The sequence below is a fragment of the Pleurodeles waltl genome, chromosome 11 (assembly GCF_031143425.1).
Source record: "Pleurodeles waltl isolate 20211129_DDA chromosome 11, aPleWal1.hap1.20221129, whole genome shotgun sequence".
In the NCBI taxonomy this organism is placed as follows: domain Eukaryota; kingdom Metazoa; phylum Chordata; class Amphibia; order Caudata; family Salamandridae; genus Pleurodeles; species Pleurodeles waltl.
Window position 1 is genome coordinate 803,851,479 of NC_090450.1, and position 26,301 is coordinate 803,877,779.

General features: G+C 42.3%; 1 protein-coding gene across 2 annotated transcripts in view; it reads left to right on the forward strand.

Moving 5' to 3' along the window:
• Positions 1–26,301, forward strand: part of RASAL1 (RAS protein activator like 1) — a 658,663-nt gene that overhangs the window by 512,432 nt on the left and 119,930 nt on the right. For both annotated transcript variants that reach the window (XM_069214557.1, XM_069214558.1), the window contains exons 11-13: positions 17,215–17,279; positions 21,094–21,206; positions 22,938–23,130. In XM_069214557.1, the coding sequence (XP_069070658.1) occupies positions 17,215–17,279; positions 21,094–21,206; positions 22,938–23,130 (371 nt within the window). The remainder of the gene's footprint in view (positions 1–17,214; positions 17,280–21,093; positions 21,207–22,937; positions 23,131–26,301) is intronic.

The window sequence follows — 26,301 nt, forward strand, 5'->3', positions numbered from 1 at the left end:
ACATCTACTTTGCATCTCATTGACGCAAAGTAGGTTTCCAGATCCAAAAAATGACTTTAACTCCATAGATTTGATTCTAGACGGGTCTAGCGCCAAAGTATAAATATGGAGTTAGTTTTCCACCGAATTTGCGTAAAAAAAATAAAATGACACACATTCGGTGCAAAACAAGTATAAATATGCCCCTAGGTTTATTGTCCCTTCCTTGTGAAAGGTGCGGGGCCATGGGGTGGCAAGCAGTGAGGGGAGTGCACTATGCACTCCCCTCACTGCACATGTATGTTTGACCAGTAAAAGAACTGGTAACAGTAAGTCTGCAGCCAGCTGTGCTGTCAAGTCAGACCAAACAGAAATAACAACTTGTGCTTGGCTAGGAATCCTGGGCCCTGTTTTTGGCTGCATCCCTGCTTGGTAAAGAAAGATCTAGCGCAAGTAATGAATCAACAAGCGTTTGCATCAAAGAAGAGGCATATGCAACATATGCCATCTAGCAACACCATTAGACGTCCAAAAATTGAGAAGCAATAAGAAAAACACAGAATTCCATTTTACATCATTAGATGAGACGTCAATCACATTTATATACATTTCTGTATCGAAAAAAGCAATCAGACTTATGTGCAGAAGGGGTCTAACCTGGATTTGCCTTCCAACAAAAAAGGTTTTCACTTTCATCACATCCAATTTTCTAGGTTGTTATTACTTGTACTCAAGAAAATAATCATGGCTTTTTATCAAAACATGGAATCAACCATTCCCTTCTCCTAGATGGTTGCCTTCAAGATCAGATACAGCTGCCAGAGGTTCACAGTAGATCATTGACAACTAGAACATGAAGGCCCTATGTATCAACAAAACTGGAAAATGTGCTGCCTTGTGGTTACTTCTAAGTTTGGGACAAATTAATGACTTCTCTCAATTCTCCAAAATGCTAGCAATACTGTTTGAAAGCTTTATCAGTCAAATTTAATAATGTATGAAGGGTACTTTTATTTTATGAATGGTATCAAGAAATGCATAGGTTCATTTGCACTTGCTTACTTATTGTCTTTTTCCTTCTACAAGGAAATCCTACTTGATGCTTTGTATCAAAGCATTGATTTCCTCCCTTCTTTAATGATAGAGATAGACTTTCTCCTCACTCTCTGTCTTTGTCTACTGTTCATCCGCTTACCTACTCCATAGTGCCTTCAGCATAGAAACACCTCCCCCTCATAGTCTCTAACCCTCCTTTACTAGAGCACTTCATTTTACTTCTTTTCTCCCTCACGTTCTCTGTTTCATTTCTCTCGATTTTTTATCATGCTTTCTTTCTCAGCCTTTCTCATGTCACCACATCCACTGCCAGTCCTCGCTCAATCAGCTCCATGGCCTCGTCACTGTATGTGAACAGTTGACCCCCTCTATTCTTGTTCCGACTCACCTCTTTGGAATAATGTGTATTTGGTTTCTGTACCTGATTAGTTATACTTACCCAGTGGATTAAAAGGATGTGAATGGCTTGTGACAGTCTGTCCCTCTATTAAAATGGGTCAGGTGTCAACACTCTCATCCTCTTCCAGCCATAATTAAGAAGGGCTGCCAAAGGGTCTATAGGTGCCCTTAAGCAAGCTCACTCTAAAACAGTGATTTTCCTTTGTTGCCCTCCTTCTGGCTTCATGTATACAGACAGAAGTGCTTGAGGAACACTAAGAGGATTCCATGACCGATCTGAGGGGTGGTGGATGAAGAATGAAACAAAGAAAGAAAGAAATAGCTAGACGGAAGACAGAAATAAAGAAATAGAAGTGAGAAAGAGTTAATGAAAAAACAAGGAAAGAAAAAGTTAGGAGAAAGGAAGTAACTAATAATGTTAGGAGAAGGAAAGAAAGACTGAATTAGGATGAACAAAAGAGTTGGGAGGAGGAAAGGAAGAAGAAGAAAGAGGAGGAAGAAAGGGAAATAAAAAAGACAGGAAGAAAGAAATAATGGAACAAACAAATAACGGAAGAAAAAGTTATTCGGAAAGAAAAACAAAGGAAGGAGAAATGAAAGAGAAGCAAAGAAAGGGCGAGGCAAGACGAAGGAGAAAGAAATGGAGAAATAAAGTGAGAGAGAATGATTGAGTAAGAGGAAGGAGAATAAAGAGACAGAAAGTAGGAAACAATGAGCTTAGAGGAAGATGGAAGAGAGAAGTAAAATGAGAAAGAAAGTGAGGGAGAACAAAAGAAAGTATGAAAGGAAGCGAAAAGAAATTAGTAGACCAAAGTTTAAGAATTAGAGAAATAAGAAAGAAAGGGTGCGAGAGGGAAAGAAAGTAAGGGGTAAATTGGGAAAACTGCACAACGAGGAAAGAACAAAAATAAACATATAAAGGAAATAAGCCCAAAATGATAACAGAAGCGGGGAAGAGTGGCAGAAGGAAGGAGGAAAAGAAAGAAAGGGAGAAAGAATGAGACAAGAAATGAAAGAGAGGATGAAAGAATGGGAAAATAAAAGAGAAAAAGGGCAAAAGTGAAACAGAAGAAAGATAGAGAAGAGGTAAGAAGATGCGAGAAAGAGTAAGAAATAAGGACAAAGGTCGATAACAGGGAGAATTAGAGACGGGGAGGAAATGGGGAGAAAGGGAGAGAAAGACAGAAAACTACGAGAAAGAAATACAGCAAGCTAGAACAAAAATAAAGAAAGGGGTAAGAAAGTTAAACAAGAGGAGAGAGAAAGAGTGAAAGGAGAGAAGAAGAGGAAGCAATATGAGCGAATAAGAAAAGATAGAATGGCAAGAATGGAAGAAAAAGAAAAGGAGAAAATTAAAGAAGTAGAAATTAAGATAAAGAAAGAGAAAGGGATAAGATTGAAAGAAATGGAAAGGGGGTGCGATAGAGACAGAAAGAGAAAATGAAGAAAGGGTGAGAAAAAGAAAAAGGTGGGAAGGTGGGCAAAATAAAGAACAGAAATAAAGAAAATAAAGGGTATAGAAAGAGAATGGTAGCAGAAGAAGGCAGGGTGGAGAACGGGTTTTGGGAGAGAAAAAAGTACATTATAATAAAATGGGAGTAGAACAAATGAAAGAATAGAAAGTAAATGGGAAAGTAGTGAACTAAAATGATGAGAACATGGGACACAGAAAAGAGCAATGGAGGGAAAGAAACGGGAATAAAAAATAAATGGAAAGAGAAAGATGATGAAATGAAATAAAGGATGACAGAAGATAAGAAAAAAGACAACAAAAGAAAGAGGAAAGAAAAAAGGAAAGAAAGAATACAATAAGGAAGGAGCGAAAAAGAAAGGAAATAGAAAAAAGAAAGCAAGCACAAGAAAAGTGGGAAAACAAAGAAAGAAATGGTAGGTAAAATATAAGAGAAGCAGAAAAGGAGGATAACATATAGTGGGAAGAAAAGTAGAGAGAACGAAGAAAAAAGGAAAAAACAAGAAGATGGTGAAAGAAATAACTGAGAAATAAGAACGAAAGAGAGGAATGGGAAGAGACGGAGAAAAAAGACACATCCATGAAGGAGAGGAGAAATAAAGAAAAGGCAAAAGGGTCAGTAAAGAGTTATGAAAAAGGAAAGAGAAAAAATCGAGTAAAAGGAAAGAATAACGAACAAAGGAGAAATTAAAAAAAAGGATAAGCTGGAAAGAAAGAAAGAGAGGAGGTGGAAAAGAAAGAAAATATGACAGTATTGAAATAGAAATCAAGGTAAAAGCAAGCCAGACAAGGAGGTGAAAACCCGAATTCAGACATAATGAGTGGAGAGGTGAAGTTAGAAAGGAAGGAAACAAATGAGGAGACAATGGTTGGAAAACAGAAATGGATGGTAGAAAGGATTACATAGGAAAGTGATGATAAGCTTTCAGAGAAGAATGATGAAAAGTAGGGCACAAACGGTCCTTCAGGTGATAGGATTGAACTAGAGAACTAAAAAGAAGCGAGACAGAAGATGGGAGAACTGGAGGGAGATGACCACGTAAAACACAGGTGGATATGAGAGAGAAATTGGGAGATTGAATTGGCTGCAACACTGATAAAGAGATGCGAATTTTCTATTCATTATTACGGCCCTTCACAAGTGCTCCTTTTTACCTTATTGTGGGTATTCTAGGCGTGGCAGTGGTCCTGGCATAAGACTGCAATCTTTGAGATAATGTGTGCCTTATAAGCGTAACAGAGGTCTTGACAAAAGCCAACACATCTTGTTCGGGTAGCCCTCATTTGCACACTGTAGGCATTCCATCAAGACAATTACTGTTAGATGATTGCCATGGCATAACTTATCCCCTTAGCATACTGTCAGCATCCTTGTCTTTTCTGTGGCGATCTGGGGCACAGTGTTGCACACACAGGGTGGCCACTTATGTCTTTCGATGGGTGGTCATCTTGCCATAATATGGCTACTGCAGGCATATGATGAGCATCCCTTGCGTGTGCTTCGGATACATCGGTGCATAAGCCAGATTCTGTTCTTGTGGAGTTGTAGAAGATGTAAGTATTTGATGAAAATGACAAACTGACATTTGGGGACCAAACTCGTGGATTTACTACAGATGAAAACTGCTATATGGGTGAGCACAAGGTTTATTGAAAAATTGCAAGCTGTTGTCTCTGGGATTCGATTTACTTCCGTAAAATGAAAGCTTGGAACAATATTTCTGTTTTTCAAGAAATGTCAAGCCGATGCTTGGGACAAAATAATTACATCATATATCAAAATGTGCTATTTGAATGATAATTCATGGGGGCACGCATTGCTGGTGCCATTTCCTTGGCGCTCTTCTGCTGTGCCTCGTTTGATGATTCATAAGAAGGCATTTCATCATGTAGCTTAATAAAGATCTTTAATACATTATCATAAATACGGACTGGCTGTACCTGGCATTGGGCGTTCCCTCGGGAGGCTGTAAGGGTGGAAGGTGCTTTTGTTACTGTGTGTGGAGGGTGGAGGGAGGTGAGAGGGGGTTGGGAGCTTTGTACCAGTGCAGCAGTTTTAAACAAGCATTTGCAATACAATGGGTTTTGCATTTGCTTGAGTTAGAGCTGCTGGCATTGTAAATTCATAACTGGACTTTTCTTGCTACATAAATTGGTCAACCTTGCCTCATAATCTGGTCTTTTCCTGCCACATAATTTCAGTGGCCCTGCATATAACTAAAGCACTTCCATTTACCTTCTTCCTCTATCTGCAGCTAAAAATGAAAATGTTGCCATTTAGCATCCTAATTTAGATCTACCATGCTAATTCCAATAGAATACCACTTTCACCACCCCAAAATCAGGGTTGCTGGCTGGCTAACACAATTCCCAAAACAAGGTAGCCACGGAGGAGTAACAAGAGAAATAAACTAGAAGAGTCACCCAAACATATCAAGAGTGTTCAACCAGTCATAGTGTAATAAGAATGTTAAGTTGACCTGAGTCATGGTCATAATTGCAATAAGGTGAGAGATTAATAAAACATATAAAATTATCATATAAACTCAATAAAAGCATTTATCAGAAATAAACGTTTGGCATTAGACTGTAATGCGCAGAACAGCCCTTATAGAACACCACTATGAAAAAAGCATTTGTAAGAAACATGGTCATGCTTCCATATAGCCGTATAGTTAGCCCCAGAGGGCATAACCACACAAAATGAAAATGACTGAAAGTATTGCAATGTAACCATATATTTAGCCTGTAATGCATTACACATTTTCAGGGATAGCAAGCTTGCTACAATAATATTACAAACAAGACCCTTAAAACATAAACTACTCTCACCTGTAAAACAAAAGTTCCAGCCATGAAACGGCTTAAAAAGACACTGAATGGAGGGAAAGGGTTATTATTTTGGGGTCCCCACTAACCTAGTGTGGGGACCCAGAGACAACCTAAACAGAAAATGTGTGTCTTGCTGAACGTTCTGGTGGTGGTCGTATTGTCCTAGGACCACCACAGGCTGAGTTATGGGCAAGAATGTTGTGAAAACGAATGCTGGTAAGGCATTATGAGGTGACGTTTCCTGAGTGCAGTTAATATTGTAGTATCAGCTCTCCCACTGTGCCGGGAGAGCCACATTGCAGACTTGTGTTTTTTTAGTAAAGTATGTATCAATTATAAGTGTTTTTGGGAAAGCTATGGAGCGTGAAATGACTCTGATTAAGTAACAGTGTGAACCATGTGATCCGCGCTCCAATACCGCTGATGGAGTGTGCGTTGGTGCTGTTCGCGCTGTGAGGGCCATTGCTGCCTTGGAGCATGAAGGGGAGAGACAAAAGAAAATAAATAGTTCACACACGCTGCAGTATATCGGCAATCATGCAATTATTCATGTAACAGGGTCAGTCTGCAAGGAGGTAACATGACCCCCCCAAGGTGGGACAAATGTCAAGCCATTACCAATAACATCAAGGGATTTTTGAAAGGCAAACCCACGAACGAGTGAAACTGGTGGGCATGAGGTGGACATGGTTAAAAACCCACAATACTTACAACAGGTCAAAGCACTTGAACGCACAACCTAAAAAGCACTGCAGAGCTCCTTGTATATCCAACAGTTTTCAGGCAACAATAAAAGTGCCAACATAACTCTAGTGATTAATGTATCGTCTGGAGAGAGATCTGAGTTTTGTCTAGTCACAGTTTTGACTCATCCAAGGGTGGTGTCAACAGTTAATATTTCTACTGCAAAGAGAGGGTAGCATGCAGATTTCAGAACAGTATTTTTTTTTTTGCATAGCTCAGCGGGATACTGCTTTTGTCATATATATTCTTTTGGTATTGTGCAGTTCATAAGTTACAATTATAATCTAGCACAATGAGCTATGGACTGCCATCAAAGAGCTGCATGCATGCTGCATGGTGCAGGTTAGAAAAATATGTTTTTTTCCCAGTCTTGGATTATGTTAATTTTGCTAAAAAGGATTTGTTTGGGTAGAAATAGATTGTTAAAAGTAAAGTCAACCTTAACCACTGTGTTACTTCTGAATCCTGAGTTTATGCTTCCCCAGACCAAGCACTCTTAAAAAATGCCTACAAGTATGGATGACCTGTGAATCCTACACTTTGTAGTCCCCTTTGTATTATATAACATTTTCTATACACTGATGTATACATATATAATTAATTGTCTCTGTATGTGTATGTGATGTAAAGTGCTCCGACACCCTATGCTGGTAAGAGAGGCGCTATAAAACAAATGAAATACATGTGAGAAATGGGCTACGGAGAGATGAGAGGCACTGGGTGATGGTGAGGGAATCATTGAAGAGCCCCAATATAGATTGGCATATCATGTGCACTGTAAGGTCATCATCTACTATGCTTTAAAAACGAAGACAATTGAATATATAATGAAAAATGGGTTGTACAAGGAACTGTTTTTGCCATTTCTTTCCAAATTGTCTTGGGGGGAGGCGCCCTTCCCCCTACCACCAGATGTAGTAGTCAGGCTCGCTCACTATGCACCCAATGGGGCTGGTCTGACAAAGTTTGCCAGGGCTGCTTTGGGTTCCCAGTCCAGCCCTACTGCTGCGTGCTGCCAGTGTCCGTAAGACTGGTGCAGCCTTACAGCTATGTCTGCTGCCTGACCTTGCAACTATTGTTTGCAATATTTAGGCGTAAGAAATCGGTTTGACGTGAGGGCAAACCCACCCCACGTCTGACTGAAATTGAGATGCGTGTAACTTTTACATTCTAATCCTGCCTCATCGAATTAGACTCTGACGTAATATATGTAAGAAATAATGCACAGAGGGGGATGGTAGAAGAAAGAAAAGATACTATACATATATTTTAAATATGATAGAAGGCCATGTTAAATAGCATGTCACAATGATTTGAACTGCTGGTACAACCGATGGATTTCTAATCACTTTTTAAACCAAATTGAACCAAAAAATGCCCGTTGCTGATGTTAGAGGTCATGTCAATGGCCTCTGAGCATCCAGCTGGAACTGCTGAAGGAACAGCTGGGGGTGTGTTTTCATAGGGCGAATCAGTGGCGTAGCGTGGGTTGTCAGCGCCCGGGGCAAGGCAAGTAATTTGCGCCCCCTAACCCGTGGATTTTAGCACTCGCGGGTGCGAGCGCGCCCCCCCCAGATGTTGCGCCCGGTGCGGCCGGCCCCCCTGCACCCCCCACGCTACGCCACTGGGGCGAATGGTAGTTTATAGGGCTGTTTGGGGATTACTGGGTGCCATTATGGGTTTCTGAACGTCTCACTATGGAAAGATGGGGTTTAAGGGCAAAATGGAGGTAGCTGGTGGACTCTGACGACTAACAGGGTTTGTCTGAAAGCGAGGCTGAGCCACCTGTTAATCAGTCTTTTAATACTCCCAAGTTTTGACCACTGTGAGGTGCTGACTAATAGACCATCTGTCAAATCACGCCTGCCAAACATGGGACCATCTCTATGATGAACAGCAGCAGGACATTGGATATAACTGGCTCGTCTGCCTCAGTCCCAAAATGCTGGATGCATGTCTACCACAGACATATTACTGCGATTTTGAATGCACTGAAAACAAGCATTGGCAATGCCAGTAGGTTTCACCTCTGTGAAATCTTTTGGTTTTGTAAAATTTTTAGATGTTGTACAGCAGCACGAGCTGCTGTGCCACATTGCTTAAACTAAAAAAAATATGCAAAATGATGCAGCCACAGTCTTTTCTTTAGGTTAAAACATGTTCCGCAGCAGCTCATGCTGCTCTGCAATATGCATGAAAAAAAGTATGGGAGAGAGGGATGGTTAGGCAACACGAAGGCAACATAGCTTAAAGTTAAAAAAGGTGCTTTAAGTCTGAGTTGTAGTACAACAGGGCTCTTCTTTAGGCTTCGTGCTGTGTACAATTTGGAGGAAAGTTAGTGATTCTCCCACAGCAATTTTAAAGCGAATGCTAATCGTATCCCACATGTTGGTATACAGTGTTTGGAGCTTTGCAATCAGGTTTGGGCCCTTACCTCCAATTTATTTAGAAGTAATTGTGCTTAATATATGGCTTTAATCTTTGTGAGGAAAATTAAGCTCTAATTTGAGGAGACAGAAGACTTCCTTTTCTTCTATGCTAGTTGTAAAATAGATCTCTACACAGTGCTGGGGACAGCACAGGGAGAAAGACATACCAAATATAAAGCCTGAAGTACATGAGCCAATCGTTTCACATCCTGCTTAAACAGTGCTGAAGTGCTAAATGGCGTCCCTAGGACCTGAAGCCACATCAGTCCTGTTTGTGATAATATGGTTTTCAATTTTATAAACCAACTTAGTAATTTTTGGAGAGTCATCGGGTGGTTGTCAAATTGTGTGGTACCAGAATATCATTGTCATAATATTGCCTGACATAAATATTGAGTGTTACATATTGTTTTAAAAGTATTGCACCATTGGAGTTGACAATACATAATATACACACAATGGGACTATACTTTTGTAAACAAAATTTAGGACGAAATATTAGATGTCAGGTGATATTTCTGACAATGATATTTTAACATACAACCACTAAAATTGTTGGATCTACGAGAACAATGTGCAAAAATGCCATATACTGCACCAAGACTGTTACCAAAATATCAGATTAGGAATTATGGTCAATGCCTTTATATCGGTTGATGACATTTTCCTAGAGTCCTTTTGCATTACTCTTCTTACAAATGGGAAAAAGATGGAGCATTTTTTTGTTAGTGCAGGCTCGCTTTGCCTCCCATAATGCTACTTTGTAAGTTTTAAAATAATATAGTCTGTCTGATAACGGAGTATTAGCTTGTTTCTTCTTTAGTAAATTTAGTCCTCTGTTAAACTTCTTATTTAGGCAAATGACAGATCTAATCCATAAAGTATATTAAACAACTTTGGACATGGCAAACGGTTCCTTTAGTCAAAGTATAGCCTTAAGATGACAATTTCGCCTTTAGTGTCAAGTATCTTCTGCAAGAATCTGGAAACAGTTTCATATGTTGCTGACATATGCATGACTAGCCATTAACGTGACAAGCATTTTACTTGGGTAGACCGAAGAAGGATCTAAAATACATTTCAGAAAATCCAAAATACCTTCTGAACCTTCATTCTTTGGGCTATGAGCTATCCAGTAATGGGCAAAGAGCAGGTGCTCAACTTCCTGGAAACATGTAATTAAAACACACTTGTCAGACTCCAAGCCCTAATGATATTTAAGAACATTGATCCTTAGCTAACAGTGACCTCATGCACAGAAGGTCAGACCCTTGCACCAGCAAAAATGTCCCACCTTTTCAAAGGATGAGTGGGCAGATGATAACACTGAAGTCTAAAAATACTGAGGGTAGACATGCTCAAATCTAAATATGTTCAATCCAGAAATAATGGAATCTAACTTAATGGGTCGTTCCAAGGACAGGTTACACATATGTTCTTTACAGAGAAGGACTGGAAACACCTATTGCAACCGAATTACATTTCGTCTCTGCTTCCGAAGAGAAATTAGCACCCCCTAGGTAAAACGGACAGTAGTTCAAGTAGCCCAACACAGAGAAAGAAAATAATTACGTCTCCAGTACACAATATGGAAGCAGCCACAAAGACACATATTCCTAAACTGGAAGCTTGAGATGGGTGCAACTGGCCTCCACTCAATTTGCAGTAGACATACAGTTCCAGTATGGCGTAACACTAATTAACTAGGAACTCTTACTATACCTACAGTTGATAGAAAAAAAAAAGAAAGCCTCTTGAATATAAATACCCATGGACTCATACCTATATAGATGGGTTGGCTCAAACCGCCATGGGGACAATACACCAATACTCCGCTGCCTGTCTGGGGGAAATTTGAGGGTTTAGAATTTAAGCTATAAAGACTTACATTAGGCAATTCCACCACCCAAATGGCATAAATACAGGCACTATCAAAGGCCCTACAAATAGCAGACCTACGAGTTCTCCGTATGATTGTTTTAGAATCAGCTTTCCTTGTTCGAAGATTTAATTAAATGCAGCAAAAGTGAAACAGTTAGGGAAAAGGGTAACCCTGATAAAGGGCAGCCTGCTTCTAACACACGTGCAACATACTGTGGTATACCAGAGCGAAGGAACGCACCGTGAAGGGAACACTGCTGATGGTACACCGTTGAGGACTGCAGTAATCGCCCGTAAGATTTCAGCAGTGACTAGGTCGCAATCAAAAATTGACCCAGGCATCGCATTAAGCGCAAAGAACAGAATTCACTAAACCTTTTCCAGTTAAGTTTGTTTTTGAGAGAAAACCAATAGTTTATGTCCCCAGGAAAATGAACAAACATATTCTTAAAGAAAATGAGAAAGTGGAACCTTATTAAAGCAGTCCTTAAGGACTCACCCGGCACTGCTGCTACCTTGTTACCATCACAGTGCTCCATCAAAAGTACTGTTAGTTGTTAATGCCACTAAAAATACTGTTAGCTGTTTATGCCAAAGCAGACTAGCAAATATTTTTTACAATTATAGTTTGCCAATTAATCAAACCATCTTCCATTTTGAGATGAAAGCCCACTCCTCTTATCAGGCTTCCCAGCCTTCGGAGATAGTTTATTTAGATCATATTGTCCACTCCCTCTGGTTAACCAAAGAAAGTATGTTTTAACTGTTGCAGACGTTATTATTGGCTTGACCAAAACACAATGCCACCACCAGCTGTCTTTGATAGTAACAGGTGCTGTTTTCATGTTTCACTGAGATAATGGGCGGAAATTTGCTGCAAAAGACTTAACTTAGGCTCTTTTTATTGCGGGGTGCAATTGGATTTCTCACATTCCGTCCATCTGGAGATGAACAGAAACATTGAGAGAGCAGGGTAGCAGGGCAAGGAAGAGGAAAGAACCAAGCAGGAATATCCAGAAATAGCTCTAGTGGAAGTTCCAACTACAAGAATAAAAAATCATGGCCAAAAATAGTAACAAGGTGGTGAAAGACATGATGAAAATTCAGTGAACTAATGTGTTGCGACTGATCCATCACTTGTAAATGCCTCCTAACATATGATTCAAACAAGAACTGACATCAAAGAAATAGACTCGACTTCATTTTGGATTGGGTACCTGGGCTGGGATTTTCTGAACACCATCTTAAATTATGTGCTGATTTTAAGGTGTCTGCACACCCCTTTCTTGAAACTTATGGCATTAATCTGGTACATGACAAAGGGGCCCAAGTACGACATCCTTTTCTCATCTTCCAAACTCGTAATGAGGCCCTTAGTCTTCAGCTCAATCCTGCTGAACCTTTTAAGGACATTCCTCTTGTTGAGCTGTCAAGACCCTAAGCATCTCGAGAACCATCAATTCTCCGACCCTGAGTCAGCCATGAAGAATAAAAAGATTGAGTGGAATCTGCCATCTTCAGTGTGTCCATGCACTTCTGAAATTCAGCACTGCAGAATAATAATCCTCAGAAAGTGACACAACTGATTTTTGCATCTGCCTTGGGCATAAGCATCAGGATCAACGTTCATATTTTGTGGAATATTACAGTGGTCATTGTTAGTAAAAATGACCCGCCAACATTACTTGCCAAACCATCAAATTCCGCCTCACTTCACTGTTTTTATAAAAGCCCATCATCAAAGAATCTCACTACAAATCTTCTTACTGATGGCATTTATAGGACTGAAGTTAACTACCAAATCCTGGGACCGACCAATCCTGTAACCCATGTTTTTTGTGTCAGGTTAGATGATCTTTTCTCCCAAGGACCATTTAAATGATCTACGAGTATTGATGGTGATAGCATAAAACAAAAGCTGAATCCACAAAAAAAGAGGAAGAGAAGGTAAGACATAATAAGTTTGTCAAGATATATCTTCCCACAACTACATATAACAAAAAGTGTCTGGCAAAGGAAGATAAAGATATCAAGGACCCTGTAGTGAGAAATTGATGCCCTGAAGAGGGAAACCCAATGCTAAGGATCTTCCTAAAAAGGACAAAGGCCCTCACTTATGAGGTGGCATGCTTCATCATCAGTCCCCTCTTCACCGTGGTGACTAATAGATTACCCACAATGGGCTCCCAATGGAGCTCTTTAAAAGGAGTAGGGATAATTACCTAATTAGTCGCAAAGGCATGTGGGACCTAATAAAAGGAATAAACGTGTAGGGGAGGGAGTTTTTATAAAGTTGTATTAGGCCCTACCTACCACATGATCAAAAACAGTAGACTCTGGGAAATTTACAGGATCCCAGCTATGATTTGCAGGATCCCAGCTAGTGTCTACTTTTTGTGACCCTATATGATTCGGGCATTTAGGAGGACAGAGATGGTCTCCTAACTCCATAAAACTATCTCTATTGTAGGGTAATCTGTTAATTCATCTTTCTTCTCACATTGAAGTAGCAGTGGTTCTTCTGCCAAGATTATTAATCCTGACCTCCTGTCCTATATGGATAGTGATAAAAATTACTCACCCCTTATTCTGACATGCCCATCTGACAAGGGACACTATGTGGTGATTGTGTTTAATGTGGCTGTCCTCTTGTGATGGTGTGCATTCTTCAATCTTTTACGTTATTACCCTATGTGTGTGGGCGCACGGCATGACACGTAATGTTATTATAGGGTGTGTGCATACCTCAACAGACGCCTTGTGCATCTGCCATCCTACTTTGGAAGAGTACCCTTATGCTGATATGGGGGATGTATGGAGTATTTATGTCACAGCAATATAAATTGGTTGTTAATCCATCAATTATGGAGTACATTTTTGATCCATCAGGTTCCTTCTCTGTCATAGCAAATGTGAAGCATAGTGCCCTCTCTGTCATAGCAAATGTGAAGCATAAATATATTGCTGAGGGTATTATCTCTTAGGGATACTGTACAGTCAATATAGTAGAATTACACTTTTTTAACAGTGGGTAATATGGGGGTCATTCTAACTCTGGCGGGCGGCGGAGGCCGCCCGCCAGAGTTCCCCCGACAGAACACCGCTCCGCGGTCTAAAGACCGCTGCGGTGATTCTGTGTTTCCCGCTGGGCTGGCGGGCGACCGCCAGAAGGCCGCCCGCCAGCCCAGCGGGAAACCCCTTCCCACGAGGAAGCCGGCTCCGAATGGAGCCGGCGGAGTGGGAAGGTGCGACGGGTGCAGTTGCACCCGTCGCGAATTTCAGTGTCTGCTAGGCAGACACTGAAATTCTTTGTGGGGCCCTCTTACGGGGGCCCCAGCAGTGCCCATACCATTGGCATGGGCACTGCAGGGGCCCCACGACACCCCATACCGCCATCCTGTTCCTGGCGGGCGAACCGCCAGGAACAGGATGGCGGTATGGGGTGTCAGAATCCCCATGGCGGCGCAGCAAGCTGCGCCGCCATGGAGGATTCCATAGGGCAGCGGAAAACCGGCGGGAGACCGCCGGTTTTCCTGTTCTGACCGCGGCCAAACAATTCAATTAACTCCAGTAGAACCTTTTTGTAACTAGTCAACTGGAACTTCCTTTAGAGTTAGCACAATCGTCAGATGAGCTTCCACATAGTGTGATACCTGTAGATGTGTTTTTCTATTGGGTTCATGGGCTTTTGAAGCAAAAACATCCTTATAGTTTTCTACGCTCTTCAAATCATTAAGAGATCCACCTGATGTTCAGGTCCTTGTTGGTACATCAATGTAATTGACATTCATAAAAAAGGGAGGTAGTCAGATAAAACTGCTGACATAGTGGATTAACGTAGGAAGATGGCTCTTTGTATAGTGGACCAAAATGACGTGCACTGTGCAAAGAGTCCAAGCATTCCCCGGATGTATCACTGAGGCACAAATGACATCCCAAATGCTCTCTTTTTGGGTAGTGTGGACATATCAGAGGTTAGTGCTAAGCATGTAAGGCACACACTCATACAGTAAGTGAGACACACACTCAATAAAGAAATCCAACACTAATTTATTAAAAAAATAACGCAATCCTATGGAGGAAAACAAAGACGGCAATCCAGGATAGAGAACAATGACTTACTGGACCAAACTCCTGGACATATGGGGGTTATGGGGCAAGGTCCAAGGCCACACCAACAGGTCACCTTGGGGAACTCTGGTGCACTCTTTGTGCAGAGGTGTGTTACAGCATTGGGTGTCTCATTTAAGTCTATTGAGAACAGTTGGGTTACAAAGTCGCTGCAGGGATGGACTTGAGCTCACGGGTGCTCAACCCTTGATGTCCTTGAGCACATGGGGACACCACAGGTCCACTCCTCCTCAGGCTGTAGGGCATGGGTGCAGGAGTGTCTTCTGGCATCAGGTCCAGCACTGGAGATGCTTACATTTACGGGGGGCAGAAGAAACACTCTGCAGTCGTGGACTGGGATCCAGTCCGACCCAGCAAACAAGTGGGTTCAGGTCTCACGAGGTGGGGAGATGTGGGAGCACCCTTGGTTTTCTTCTTCTGGGTCTAGTGCGGACAGGTGCAGATGCCATGGTGAAGTCTACAGCAGGAGAGCACAGCTTGGGCTTCTCTTCTGGAGGGCCTGGGGACCATGCTGATACCATTGGCCCACTTCAACATGGACGAGGTGGCCCGGGTGCAGTGGTGATGTCCAGCATCAGGATTTTGTCAGTCCCAGACCCCTCAGGGCTTTCTTGGTTGCCTGCTGATGCAGGGGAGCAGCTCCTTTATTCGAAGGGGGTTCCTCCTGGTGATTGGAGAAGAACTGGCAGCTCATCCTGTTTCTTGGAGGCTGCAGCAGCAGGACAGGTAAGTTGCTTTTCAAGGGCGGGGTGCAGCAGGCAGGCCAGCAGGGTTGGCACCAAGTCAGTTGTGCTCCTCGGTTCTTGGCTCCAGCAGTCTTCTTGTCCACTCCTTCTTTGGTATCCAGCAAAGATCTGGTTATCTGGTATCAGGGGTCCCCTAAATACTCAATTTAGGGGGCAATAAGGGTAGTGCAGGGTAGTAGCCAATGGACTACTTACCCTTGGGGTCACTAAGCCCCCTAGTTGACCACTTCCTGTGGGGAGTGGGCATCACCCTAACCAAAGTTTTAAATTCCACCACACTCAAGATGGTGGAAAGTCTAAAGTGTGGCCCACTATAGGCTGACCACCCTAGGGGTGTTCCCATTCTGGAAGTGTGACAAGCCTCCTGCATAGCTAATTTTCCCTCCTGTCCAGATGCCAGATGAAGCCTGTGGAAGGGAGGTTTGCATCTTGCTCCGAGGAAGGCCAGTTCTGCCTATCAAAGGTGGTGGGCTTCTTTAAAGCTCCTGCCTTGGAATGCAGGCCATCCTGTGGGGAGGGGTGGGTAACACCCCAGCTCGAACAGGCTTTTGTTTCTGACCTCTCGAGAGCCGAGGCTCTCCCCCTGGGAAGTCAGATTCTTGTCTTTTGGTGGCAGACTGGCCAGAACTGGTCATTAAGCTCACCAGTAGTTGGTAGGTTTTTCAGGGGCACCTCTAAGGTGCCCTCTGGGTGCATCTATTAATAAATCCATCACCGTAATCAGTGAGGGTTTATTAATACAAGATGTTTGATACCAAACATCCCTGGGTTCAGAGAAGGCATCATGTAGCTGGGGAACTCGTAGTGACCAGTGTCCAGCATATGTATTTAAAATGGCTTCCCAGTACACTTACTATGACTAAGAATTGGCAAAGACCTAGAAGGGGCATATTTGCTCATGCATATATGCCCTCACTTTTAATATAATGCATCCGGCCTTAGGGCTGAAGGCCTGCTGTTGGGGTGAATTACAGATTTTACAACCAGTGTTTTAGGGGACATGGCATAAAGGTGTGTGTCATGTTGTGTTTTCAGTTTTTGGAGCACCTTATCATGCAGCCTGCAATGGCAGTCTGCATAATGTTGTTGTTGTTGGGTCTCTTAGAGTGGCGCAAGTTGTGGTGTAATTATGAGGTGCCCTCTTCAGTACCCATTCCTTAGGTACCAGGGGTACCATTTACTGGGGATTTACAGGGGGCTGAAGTGCCTAGTCACTTTGGGATCAAGTGACCAGGTGTCTTGTTTTAGGGAAGGAACACTGGTACTAGGGCCCTGGTTAGCAGGAATCCAGAGCACTTCAGTCGAAGTTGCATCGAAAAAACAGGTAAAAAGTGTGGGGAGTTTCTGCAACCATAACCCAGCTCACTACAATTAAAATATAAAGGTTTTGGAAAAATGATTAACTTGCAGCTGACTCAAGGATCATACCACAGCAGAGATATATTGTGCTTCACCTGGCCAATGATGATGTGGTGAAAATTAATCAAATGGTCGAGTTATGTTTTGTATCAAACCATCTGTAAATGTCTTTCTTTTTCTTTTGTAGCTGATCCGAACACTCTTTTTCGATCAAATTCTCTGGCCTCAAAATCCATGGAGCAGTTCATGAAGGTAGGTTTGGGGACCTCGCTCAGGCAAGGAGGTGCATGCTTGGTATAATAGGAAGGATTACAATGATGATGTACATTCTGAGCTTTAGAGGAAGGGCTGTATTATATACAGCATTTGCCTGTGGTAGGATATCTGTATCTTTTGATTTGTGTAATATCTATTTGAAGGTATATAACAGAGTGCAAAAACAGCAGAATAACTAAAGTTGTGGTAAATATGTATGTGTATGTAAAATTAAAAAGGCAGAAGTATAAACAGTCAATCTTTTATCACATTTGTAAATAAGGCATACATTGACCTATTACTCTTGCCTTAACCCTAACTGTTTTTCCATACACATTGCTGTCTGTGCCATTTTACAGGGGGAGTACTAAAGCGAACTCCAGTCATAATCACAACACATTCACTCAGACCACAGGTTACTCAAATTCTAACCCCTAAGTCAACCGAACTCAAACCCTACCCTCAACACTATGTTTTTTAATGACTTTTTTCAATGTTTTTCTGTACTCTTCTTTTTGTAGTCTAGTTTTTTACTTTTATAGTTTTTTTTGTCTCTACGTTGTTGTCTTTCTATTGTTTTTCAACTTTTTTACTGCAAGCTCTCTACTCATGAGAGAAGTCTATTTCTGGTCACTCGTAAATGCACAGGACCTGATTTAGACGTAGGTGGTAACCAAAAAAAAACATATTTCTGTTTGTGCTAATCAACTAGTGGAATTTACCCCACCACAGAGATAGAATGGTGAAGGAAATTTTGTTGTGGAGTTATCCTCTGGTTTTAACACTTCCTCTAGAAACTGGAGGATTTTCAATTACCATCAAAATCTGAATCACGTTAGCCATGTACCACATGTCTTTTGAATCTACCAATGATTGCAGGTTTTGATATGTGAGGAGCATCTGTCAGCTGAGGGTTGTAGGCTTAGCATAGGAAGTGGGATCTGCGAGAAATTAGATTAGTAATTGCATGAGTTACCTCCCACTTGAAGGAATAATCACAGCCCTTGTTAGGGTGAACCCCTAAAGGCACAAAATTAATCTGAGCTCAACATCCTGGTAGTTATGGCACAGAGCAGACTGTTTTAATTTAGGGCAATCTACGAAGTATTTATGTAGTACCAAAACAGTAATAAAGTCAAAATGCAACAGAATAAAAATCACAAATGGAATTTAAAAAATAGAGTACATTATAATAACAGAATTTGTAACATTTTAAGTAGGAATAGCACATAGAAGCACACAGTGCCAATGATAGTCAACAGTCGCTGTAGACTAGGACCCAGGTGTCATTTGAGTCTCGCTGCAGTTGAACACGGGTCAGATGCATCAACCAGGTACGTCTTAGTGAAATATTTTACCTTCTGAATTAGTCCTGTATGTCCCAATCCACTCCAGCAGTTCACTTCTAAAGACTCTCAGAGAGGAACAGAGAGACTCACAGGGTGTCATGCAGGGGCTGACAGCAAGGTCCAGTCCAGGTCCAGTTGCCACTGGTCAGCTGGGTACTTGTAGGAATGTCCTCTTGTAGCTTGTTGCATCCCTCTAGCTTGAACACAAAGTCAGCCTTATGGCCATTGAAGTCCACTTCTTTGTCCTGGGTACAAGAGGGAACAGGTTCTGTTCTTCAGGGCGTCTCTCAGGTCACAGACAGTAGGTCCAGTGCTTTTCTATTTGTCTTGAGGTTCAACAGTGTTCTGAAGTGGGTGCATGGAGATTTAGGCCTGGCAAGACCTAGTGGGTGGGAATGACACCCGGCGCGCCATAACCAATGATGCAAAGGTTCCTGGGGCGAACCCTCCCAACTTTGGGCTTTTTCAAGATGGCAAAAGTCTTCAGCCAACCTAAACTTGGACTCTGAGGGCTGGGAATGGGAATGGGTGTGGGTGTGGGAAGTGTTCTGTTGTAATCCTAGTGTCCTCTCAGATCTAATACCAAAATCCAATTTGAAGCAGCCACTGTAGCCCCAATAAACCCAGAGACAGAATTCTGGTAGGGCAAAAGCAGAGTTCAGGAGCAACCAGGCAGTGAATATAAAAACACTGTCTTGGCCTCCTGTTCCATTCCTTTCAAGTGCAACCTAAATGTTATATGTAAAACCCAGACACAGAAATCTGGTAGGACGATGACAGGATTCTCCAGCAACTAGACAGTTGATACAAAAGAATTGTCTTAGCATCCAGTTCTCCACATCTCAAGTGCACCTCAAGTCTTATGTATACACCCAGCAGACTTGTCAAGAGTGATTTAACACCCCAGCAGGATTTGAAATTGTAGTGCCAAAAATGATGCCCAAAGCCCCAATGGGCCCTGCATATTGGGTGTTCTGAGCAGTCGAGCAGTCATCTCTGCCCATTCAGATCAGTCGATTGTTTGCTCCTGAGAAGCATTTTTCAAATGTTTCACACCTATTCACTTTCTAGTCACTGGCTGGGAGAAGCTGGCAAGCAATTGTAACTAAGCTCCAAGACCTTCAGGCAGGAAAAAGATAACTTTCTAAAAGTTACTTTTCCGTAGTAGTTTGTTTTAAATTTGACTTCATTAATGAATTGAATTTTTAATAACTATCAAAAATAGTGAAAATATTTTTCTAGCTTATCCTATTCCCAAGATTCAGTATTATGATTTGAATCTGTACTTTCGTTTTCTAGACAAAACAACTAAGCCTGCCAGTGAAAAATAGCTTTTGAGTGCTAGTTACTGTAAGGACATGCTAACATTAAATTCCTACCTGTCCCAAATTACATGCCATGTGCCCTGTCTTGTGGGCTAAAATACCTACATAGGTGGTGACTTAATAATATTTAAAAGGGAGGCTTAGACCTGTCAAAGTGGTTTAGTTTGTCATTACTAATTGCAGTGTTTACACTGCTACAATGGATAGGCCTGAAGCTATGTTTGCACTGTCACCGTAGTGGATGGCACAATAGGTGGTGCAGTCCACTATTGGCACTCTAAGGTCCAGGCCCTGGGTACATCTTGTACCATATACTAATGACTTATAAGTAAGTTCAATATACCAATTAGCAATATGCCAGTTAAATCATGTTTAAAGGTGGGAGTACGAACACTTAACTATTAGTCAACAGGAATAAAGTGCACAGAATTCTAAAACCAGAAAAAATATAGGGCATAATAAGTGGCAACAAATCCAGGGTGACCATGTAGAAAAGGTGGGTTTCCTACTGGCTCTATCTGATGATGAATATATGATTGGTGAGTGAGGAGGATCTCCATATGATAATGGGTGTAAACGTGGCATTTGATGAGCTTCTGTATCCTCTGCTGGCCAAAGACTCAGTATTAGAAAATGTGCAGAATCTCCTGATGGATGCAAAACTGTTGTGTAGGATCTTTAACTGCTGATGGGCACAGGAACGGTGTCGAAGGATGTTCTGTGTTGGCTGATGGGCTCAGTCATGTGATGTGGGTGATCTCCATCAGCTGGCGTGCCAGCTTGGTCCATGAGGAAGACTTCAATTGTGAATATGTGTAGGTTTAATGCCTAAAGAAGTTATGTAACTGCTAATGCTTACAGGCTTGGTGTGTGCATAGTCTCTACTTGCATACAAGTGAAGGCTGTGTGTGTGAGAAGTGTCTATCTGATTATGTATGTAGTCTTTTCTCTAGGGGGCAGTACCATCTGATGTGTGTGAGCTCAGTGTGGCAGAAAGGTCTTTTTCAGCTATTGTTCACAGGCTTGAAGTGCACAAAAATATGTATCCACTAACTGGTTAAGTCTTGGTGTGCGAGGAGGGTCTGTATCACACACTTTCTTCCTCCCTCAGCTCCCTCTCTCTCCCTCTCCCTTTAGGTTGTTGCTATGCCCTACCTGCATGAAGTCTTAAAGCCAATAGTGAATAGAATCTTTGATGAGAAGAAGTACATTGAACTGGATCCATGCAAAATCGACCAGACCCGCACCAGGTGAGGTTAAAGCAGTAGTCCATGAGCTTGGGAGATCAGAGGTCAGTTGCTGTCTCTTCCAAACCTGTCCCTTCAGGCGGTCAATGTCTTAACCGTTAGGGTCTGAGAAATCTAGAAAATCCACCTGAAATCATAAAGCGAGTACCTGATTTGGTATGGTCAATGGGTAAGTACACAGTCCTTTGATGTCAGACGCTTAGTTAGGAAACCGGTGAGGTAAGAAAGACTGTATATGTCACTTTGATGTCTGAGGATAAGCCTGTAAAATGATTAGAGCAGACAGTCAGTGCCTGACTGGTTGGGTTGGAGGGGATTGTCTGAACTACTGAGGTAGGGGTTATTACCTCAACTGGCAAGGTGAGATGGTCATGACCTAAGCTGTTCAGTTCAGGGTGCCACTTCATGAATGGTGTTCCAGCCCAGTCCGTGGCATTTATGAAATTCCTTCACGAAAGGGATTGCCACGCTCTTTGTGATGATTACCCTTAAATATTATGTCCCTGTGGAATAGCGACCTTTTCAGTTTTTTTTTTAATAACATCAGGTCTTGTGTCGTTGTGTAATATCAATCATAAGTTGATTCCAGAGGTGAACGCCTAACAGGTGAGGGAGTCAGTCTCCCACGTTACTTCTTGTATAGTGAGGAACTACCAGAAACCAACGGTTATTAGATCTAGCGTCTCACCCCACAGGCCTTCAAGAGGTTTTTATGGAGCCTGGATCAGACTTCTTTAACAGTGATCAGACCTTGATTCCAGATACAAACTCCTACCTACCTGAGTGAGTAAGCTTCCCATGGTGCTCTTCTTACATTGGGAAAATACCAAAAGCTTCAGGTTGTTAGACCTAAGGTCTCACCTAACAGGCCTGCCGGAAGGTTTTTGTGGAGCTTGAATCACAAACTTCATGTAGGCCTGTCCCTGATTTCCTTTAGCACGGTCACCTTTTTAAAAAAAGAAACAATGTCCAGGAAACTTTTGGATGCACCTCCACCTTGTGGCACCAGCTAGAGGTGGCTGCCATTATTTGCATCTTCATGAATATATCGAAAAAGTAACCAACATCTGCTTTTATAATCCATTTTAAGTAGCTTTTGTTGAGTTATCCTACATAACAAACATACAAGCAGAGAAAATAAAGACATGCACATTCGGGGAAAATGAAACAGAACATTTGTACATAATGTCACTTATTACAGTGCAATACAATAGGCCCTAAGTGCATTGCATGCAGATGGTGTGCATCAACGTTTGCCTAAGAATAAAAAACAATGGTGTCAGGAAATGAGGAGCTCAGGTTCAACAAATCACATCTTTAGTTAACCTCACTGCTGCATTTATGGTTTTTAGGAATATGTGATTGTAGATATAAAGCTAGGTTAAGTCCTGGCATTTGCTTGCATAGTGAGAAATAAGTGAATTTAAAAGTGCTCTTGTGCTTCTATTGGATATCTGCTTAGAAGAGATTAATCTTCCTGACTTTTCTGAATGTCCTTGAATTTTGGGAACACTTTGCTGTATTACAGTCAGGAGGATCACGTCGTGGAAAGGTCAGGGTATACACATTGTCTAATATTGGTTACTTGTTCATGTCCATGGGAGGACCCACTCTTCAGCTTTGGAATGTTGGTTGCATTATTGAAGCAGGGGAGCAGCATTCACGTCGGAGGTCAGAATATTCAAGTGTGAAACAGCTTGTTGGTAAAACTCTTTCTTTCATCTCATTTCCCAGGAAGATTTCATTCAAGAGTTCTCTGTCAGAGAATCACATAAGAGAAAGCAGCCTGGAGCTCCTGAAAGGGTATCTGAGTGACATCATGGACGCCATCATAAACTCCGTGGAGCAGTGTCCCCCGGTCATGAGGGTGGCCTTCAAGCAGCTGCACAAGCGCGTTGAAGACCAGTTTCCAGACCCTGCCAATGAGGTAGGATTGAGAGAACGGTGCGACAAGAAGGTGTTGGAACCAAGAAGTGTAAAGGATACCGTGCGGGAAGAATCTAGAGGTCAAAAGAAGGAGCGGGAGGAGGACAGGCCGAAAGATTTATTAAAAAGAGGAGAGTTGAGAATATGAGGGGAAGGAAGCCAGTAACCGGCTGGGATACCATCGAGGGATTCCACAGACTCTTTCGGGAGTCTTTCTTTTCCTAACTCCCAGGAGTGGGCCGATCAGGGGACGGGCTTAGATCATCTACCCTCAGTCTCTTCTCTCATTGGCTCAAGCTGCGTTGGGAGGCAAGCCTGAGATATTCAGTATAAGGTTTCCCTGCCAAAGGTATTAGCTGCGCCTGTGGGAGACCCAAGAACCCTAAAGGGCAGCTGCTTCTGCAATCAGCGGCAGCGGTGCCAAGATCCCCAATTTGCTGTATGTGGATTTTGGCACCGCTGCATAGATGGTAGACGCAGCAGGGTCAGTGTGTCGGATGTGCCAGGGACACAACGAAGTCACTTAACACTCCCTCCCTCTTGCAATGAGTATTGGTGTGTTAGGAACACTTCTGCTATTTCTAACCGGCGGTTTCCTTTGCCAGAGCGAGCTATCTCTGCAAAACGGCAGGACTCAAAAATGCAACCACCTGGGTACTTTTTCGGTGATATCTTTGCCAGGGGCATGCCCTTGACTTTTACCTTAAAGCTGCCTCGGCTAGTGGTATGAGCAATGTCAAAAGACAAGTTTGAAAACTCCATCTTGCTTCTTCTTTTGTGAAATGTGGTAGTTTTGCCTAGGACGGGGCCATCAGCTTCAGGTGCCTCAGGAGTATAAGCACTGGCAGGTGTGGCTGCAGGAGAAGACCTCTCTCTCTCGCTCTCTCTCACTCTCAGTCTCTCGCTATCTCTCTCTCTCTCACTCTCTGTCTCTCTCTCTCTCTCACTCACTCTCTCTCACTCTCTCTCTCTCTCTCTCGCTATCTCTCTCGCTATCTCTCTCTCTATCTCTCTGTCTCTCTTTCGCTATTTCTCTCGCTCTCTCGCTATCTCTCTCTCTCTCCCTCCCTCTCTCTCTCTCCCCCTCTCTCTGCCTCTCTCTCCCTCCCTCTCTCTCCCTCTCTCTCTCTCCCTCTCTCTGCCTCTCTCTCCCTCCCTCTCTCTGCCTCTCTCCCCCTCCCTCTCTCTGCCTCTCTCCCCCTCCCTCTCTCTGCCTCTCTCCCTCTCTCTGCCTCTCTCTCTTTGCCTGTCTCACTCTCTCTCGCTATCTATCTCTCTTTCGCTATTTCTCTCTCTCTCTCGCTATCTCTCTCTCTCGCTATCTCTCTCTCTGTCTCTCTCTCTCTCCCTCTCTCTCTCTCTCCCCCTCTCTCTGCCTCTCTCTCCCTCCCTCTCTCTGCCTCTCTCCCTCTCTCTGCCTCTCTCTCTTTGCCTGCCTCACTCTCTCTCACAAGAGCACACACACACAAAAACAACAACAATATCTGTCAGATGCACAAGAATTACCACAGGGAACAAGTGAACCTTTAATATTTGCCGTCATGGAGCGGAAATCGACCCACTATCAGAGCTTAAGCGTTATAAATGCTCATTGTAAGAGCCACCTAGTATTGTACAAGCCTGTAAATCAGTGCTATTTACACCTACCTTGAGGAGGCTTTTGTGCACTGCCCGTGTCCTCTACTGAGAGTTATTAATATTTACGGTGAGAGCACTCCACTGGCACTTCCCTCCCTGTGTGCTCCGGTATTATGTATTCCAAGAGCCACTGGAATTATGTCATTAGTTGTCTATTTTCCACATAATAACGGAGTTGCCACAATTGTCCCTTAATCCATCATCCACTACATAATGTACAGGACCACCAAAAAATGTTACTACCTCAAATTGATCAAAGGTGTCTAAAATGCTTCCTATTTGGTACCACACAGCTCCTGACACTATAAAAGTAAACGTGTTTATTGCTTCATGGAAGTGGGCATCTTGTCCTTCGAATGTTAATTTTACCAAATGGTGATCGTGGTAAACAGGTTTTGTTTGTAACATGAAAGGAAAAATATACATATTTAAACACTGTTCTCAAACAAACGTGAGGCACTGTGAATTTAGAAGAATGCCTTATATTTTGTACCTCTTTTTAATGTATAATATTTTTGCTCTAATACCACCTCCTATTACGACATTTAATTTAATATATATATATATATATGGTAAAATGGTAAAATAGCATTTCGCAAGGCCAATTTTTCTGGAAAATGATGATACCAGAGAATATGCCACATATGTTTTCTTTAATCTCCTAATAGGTTGAAGAAATCACCCTTCTTTGCCACTTATTTTTCACCTTTTCCACATCATTAGTCCCTCATTACTGCATAATTCCAGTGGCCCAGTATTATAGACGTATATAGTTGTAGAATGTTAACTGCATAACGTTTTTTTGTTTTTTTCCTGACTATCCCTGGATGAGAGTTCTCTAGGCCTTAGTCAGTTGCTCCTTGGAGCCTGGGCGATCGCTCAGAGTCGTTGTGTACTGTCTACTCTACCATGGGATACATTTACACTTATGTTTCATACAAGGGCCTCCTTTATTTCACCTTCTCATCACCCTTCATCGGCTCCCAATGCTGGAGCCATTCTTAGAGCCAGGGAAGGCCTTTCCATTAGGTCCGTGAGCTTTTCCCCACCCTTAGAAAGCCAGGGCAATGTACAGGAGGGCTGATGAGACTTACGGCAATTCAGTCCAAGTTTACCAAGAGGTTGTGGTGAAATTTGATGGGTTTGTGTCATAGCTGACCTTCTGGCAGAGTTGATGCCAGAGATATTATTGCGAAAATTGTGTTAGGAAATTGTTTTGGACCAGGGGAAAGGGGTGATAGGTGTAAATACTAAAAACTGGCCAACATACACTGACGTTTACTATCACTGTACTTGACTTATGCATACCTGCTGGGATCCCTTGCCTTTTTAAGCCTTGTATTTTTACAGCACTTACCACCCTGATGAGGCATTAAAATACTTAATTACCACTCTTCTGTCTGGGGTGTTCTCTAACACCCTTTTAGACGTGTGTCTAATGTACACAATCTCCTTAGATATATTATAAAGTTCCGATTGTAGTTTAAATTTGTGCAAAGGTTGGTACCTTCTTGCCACAACGTCAAAATCATGA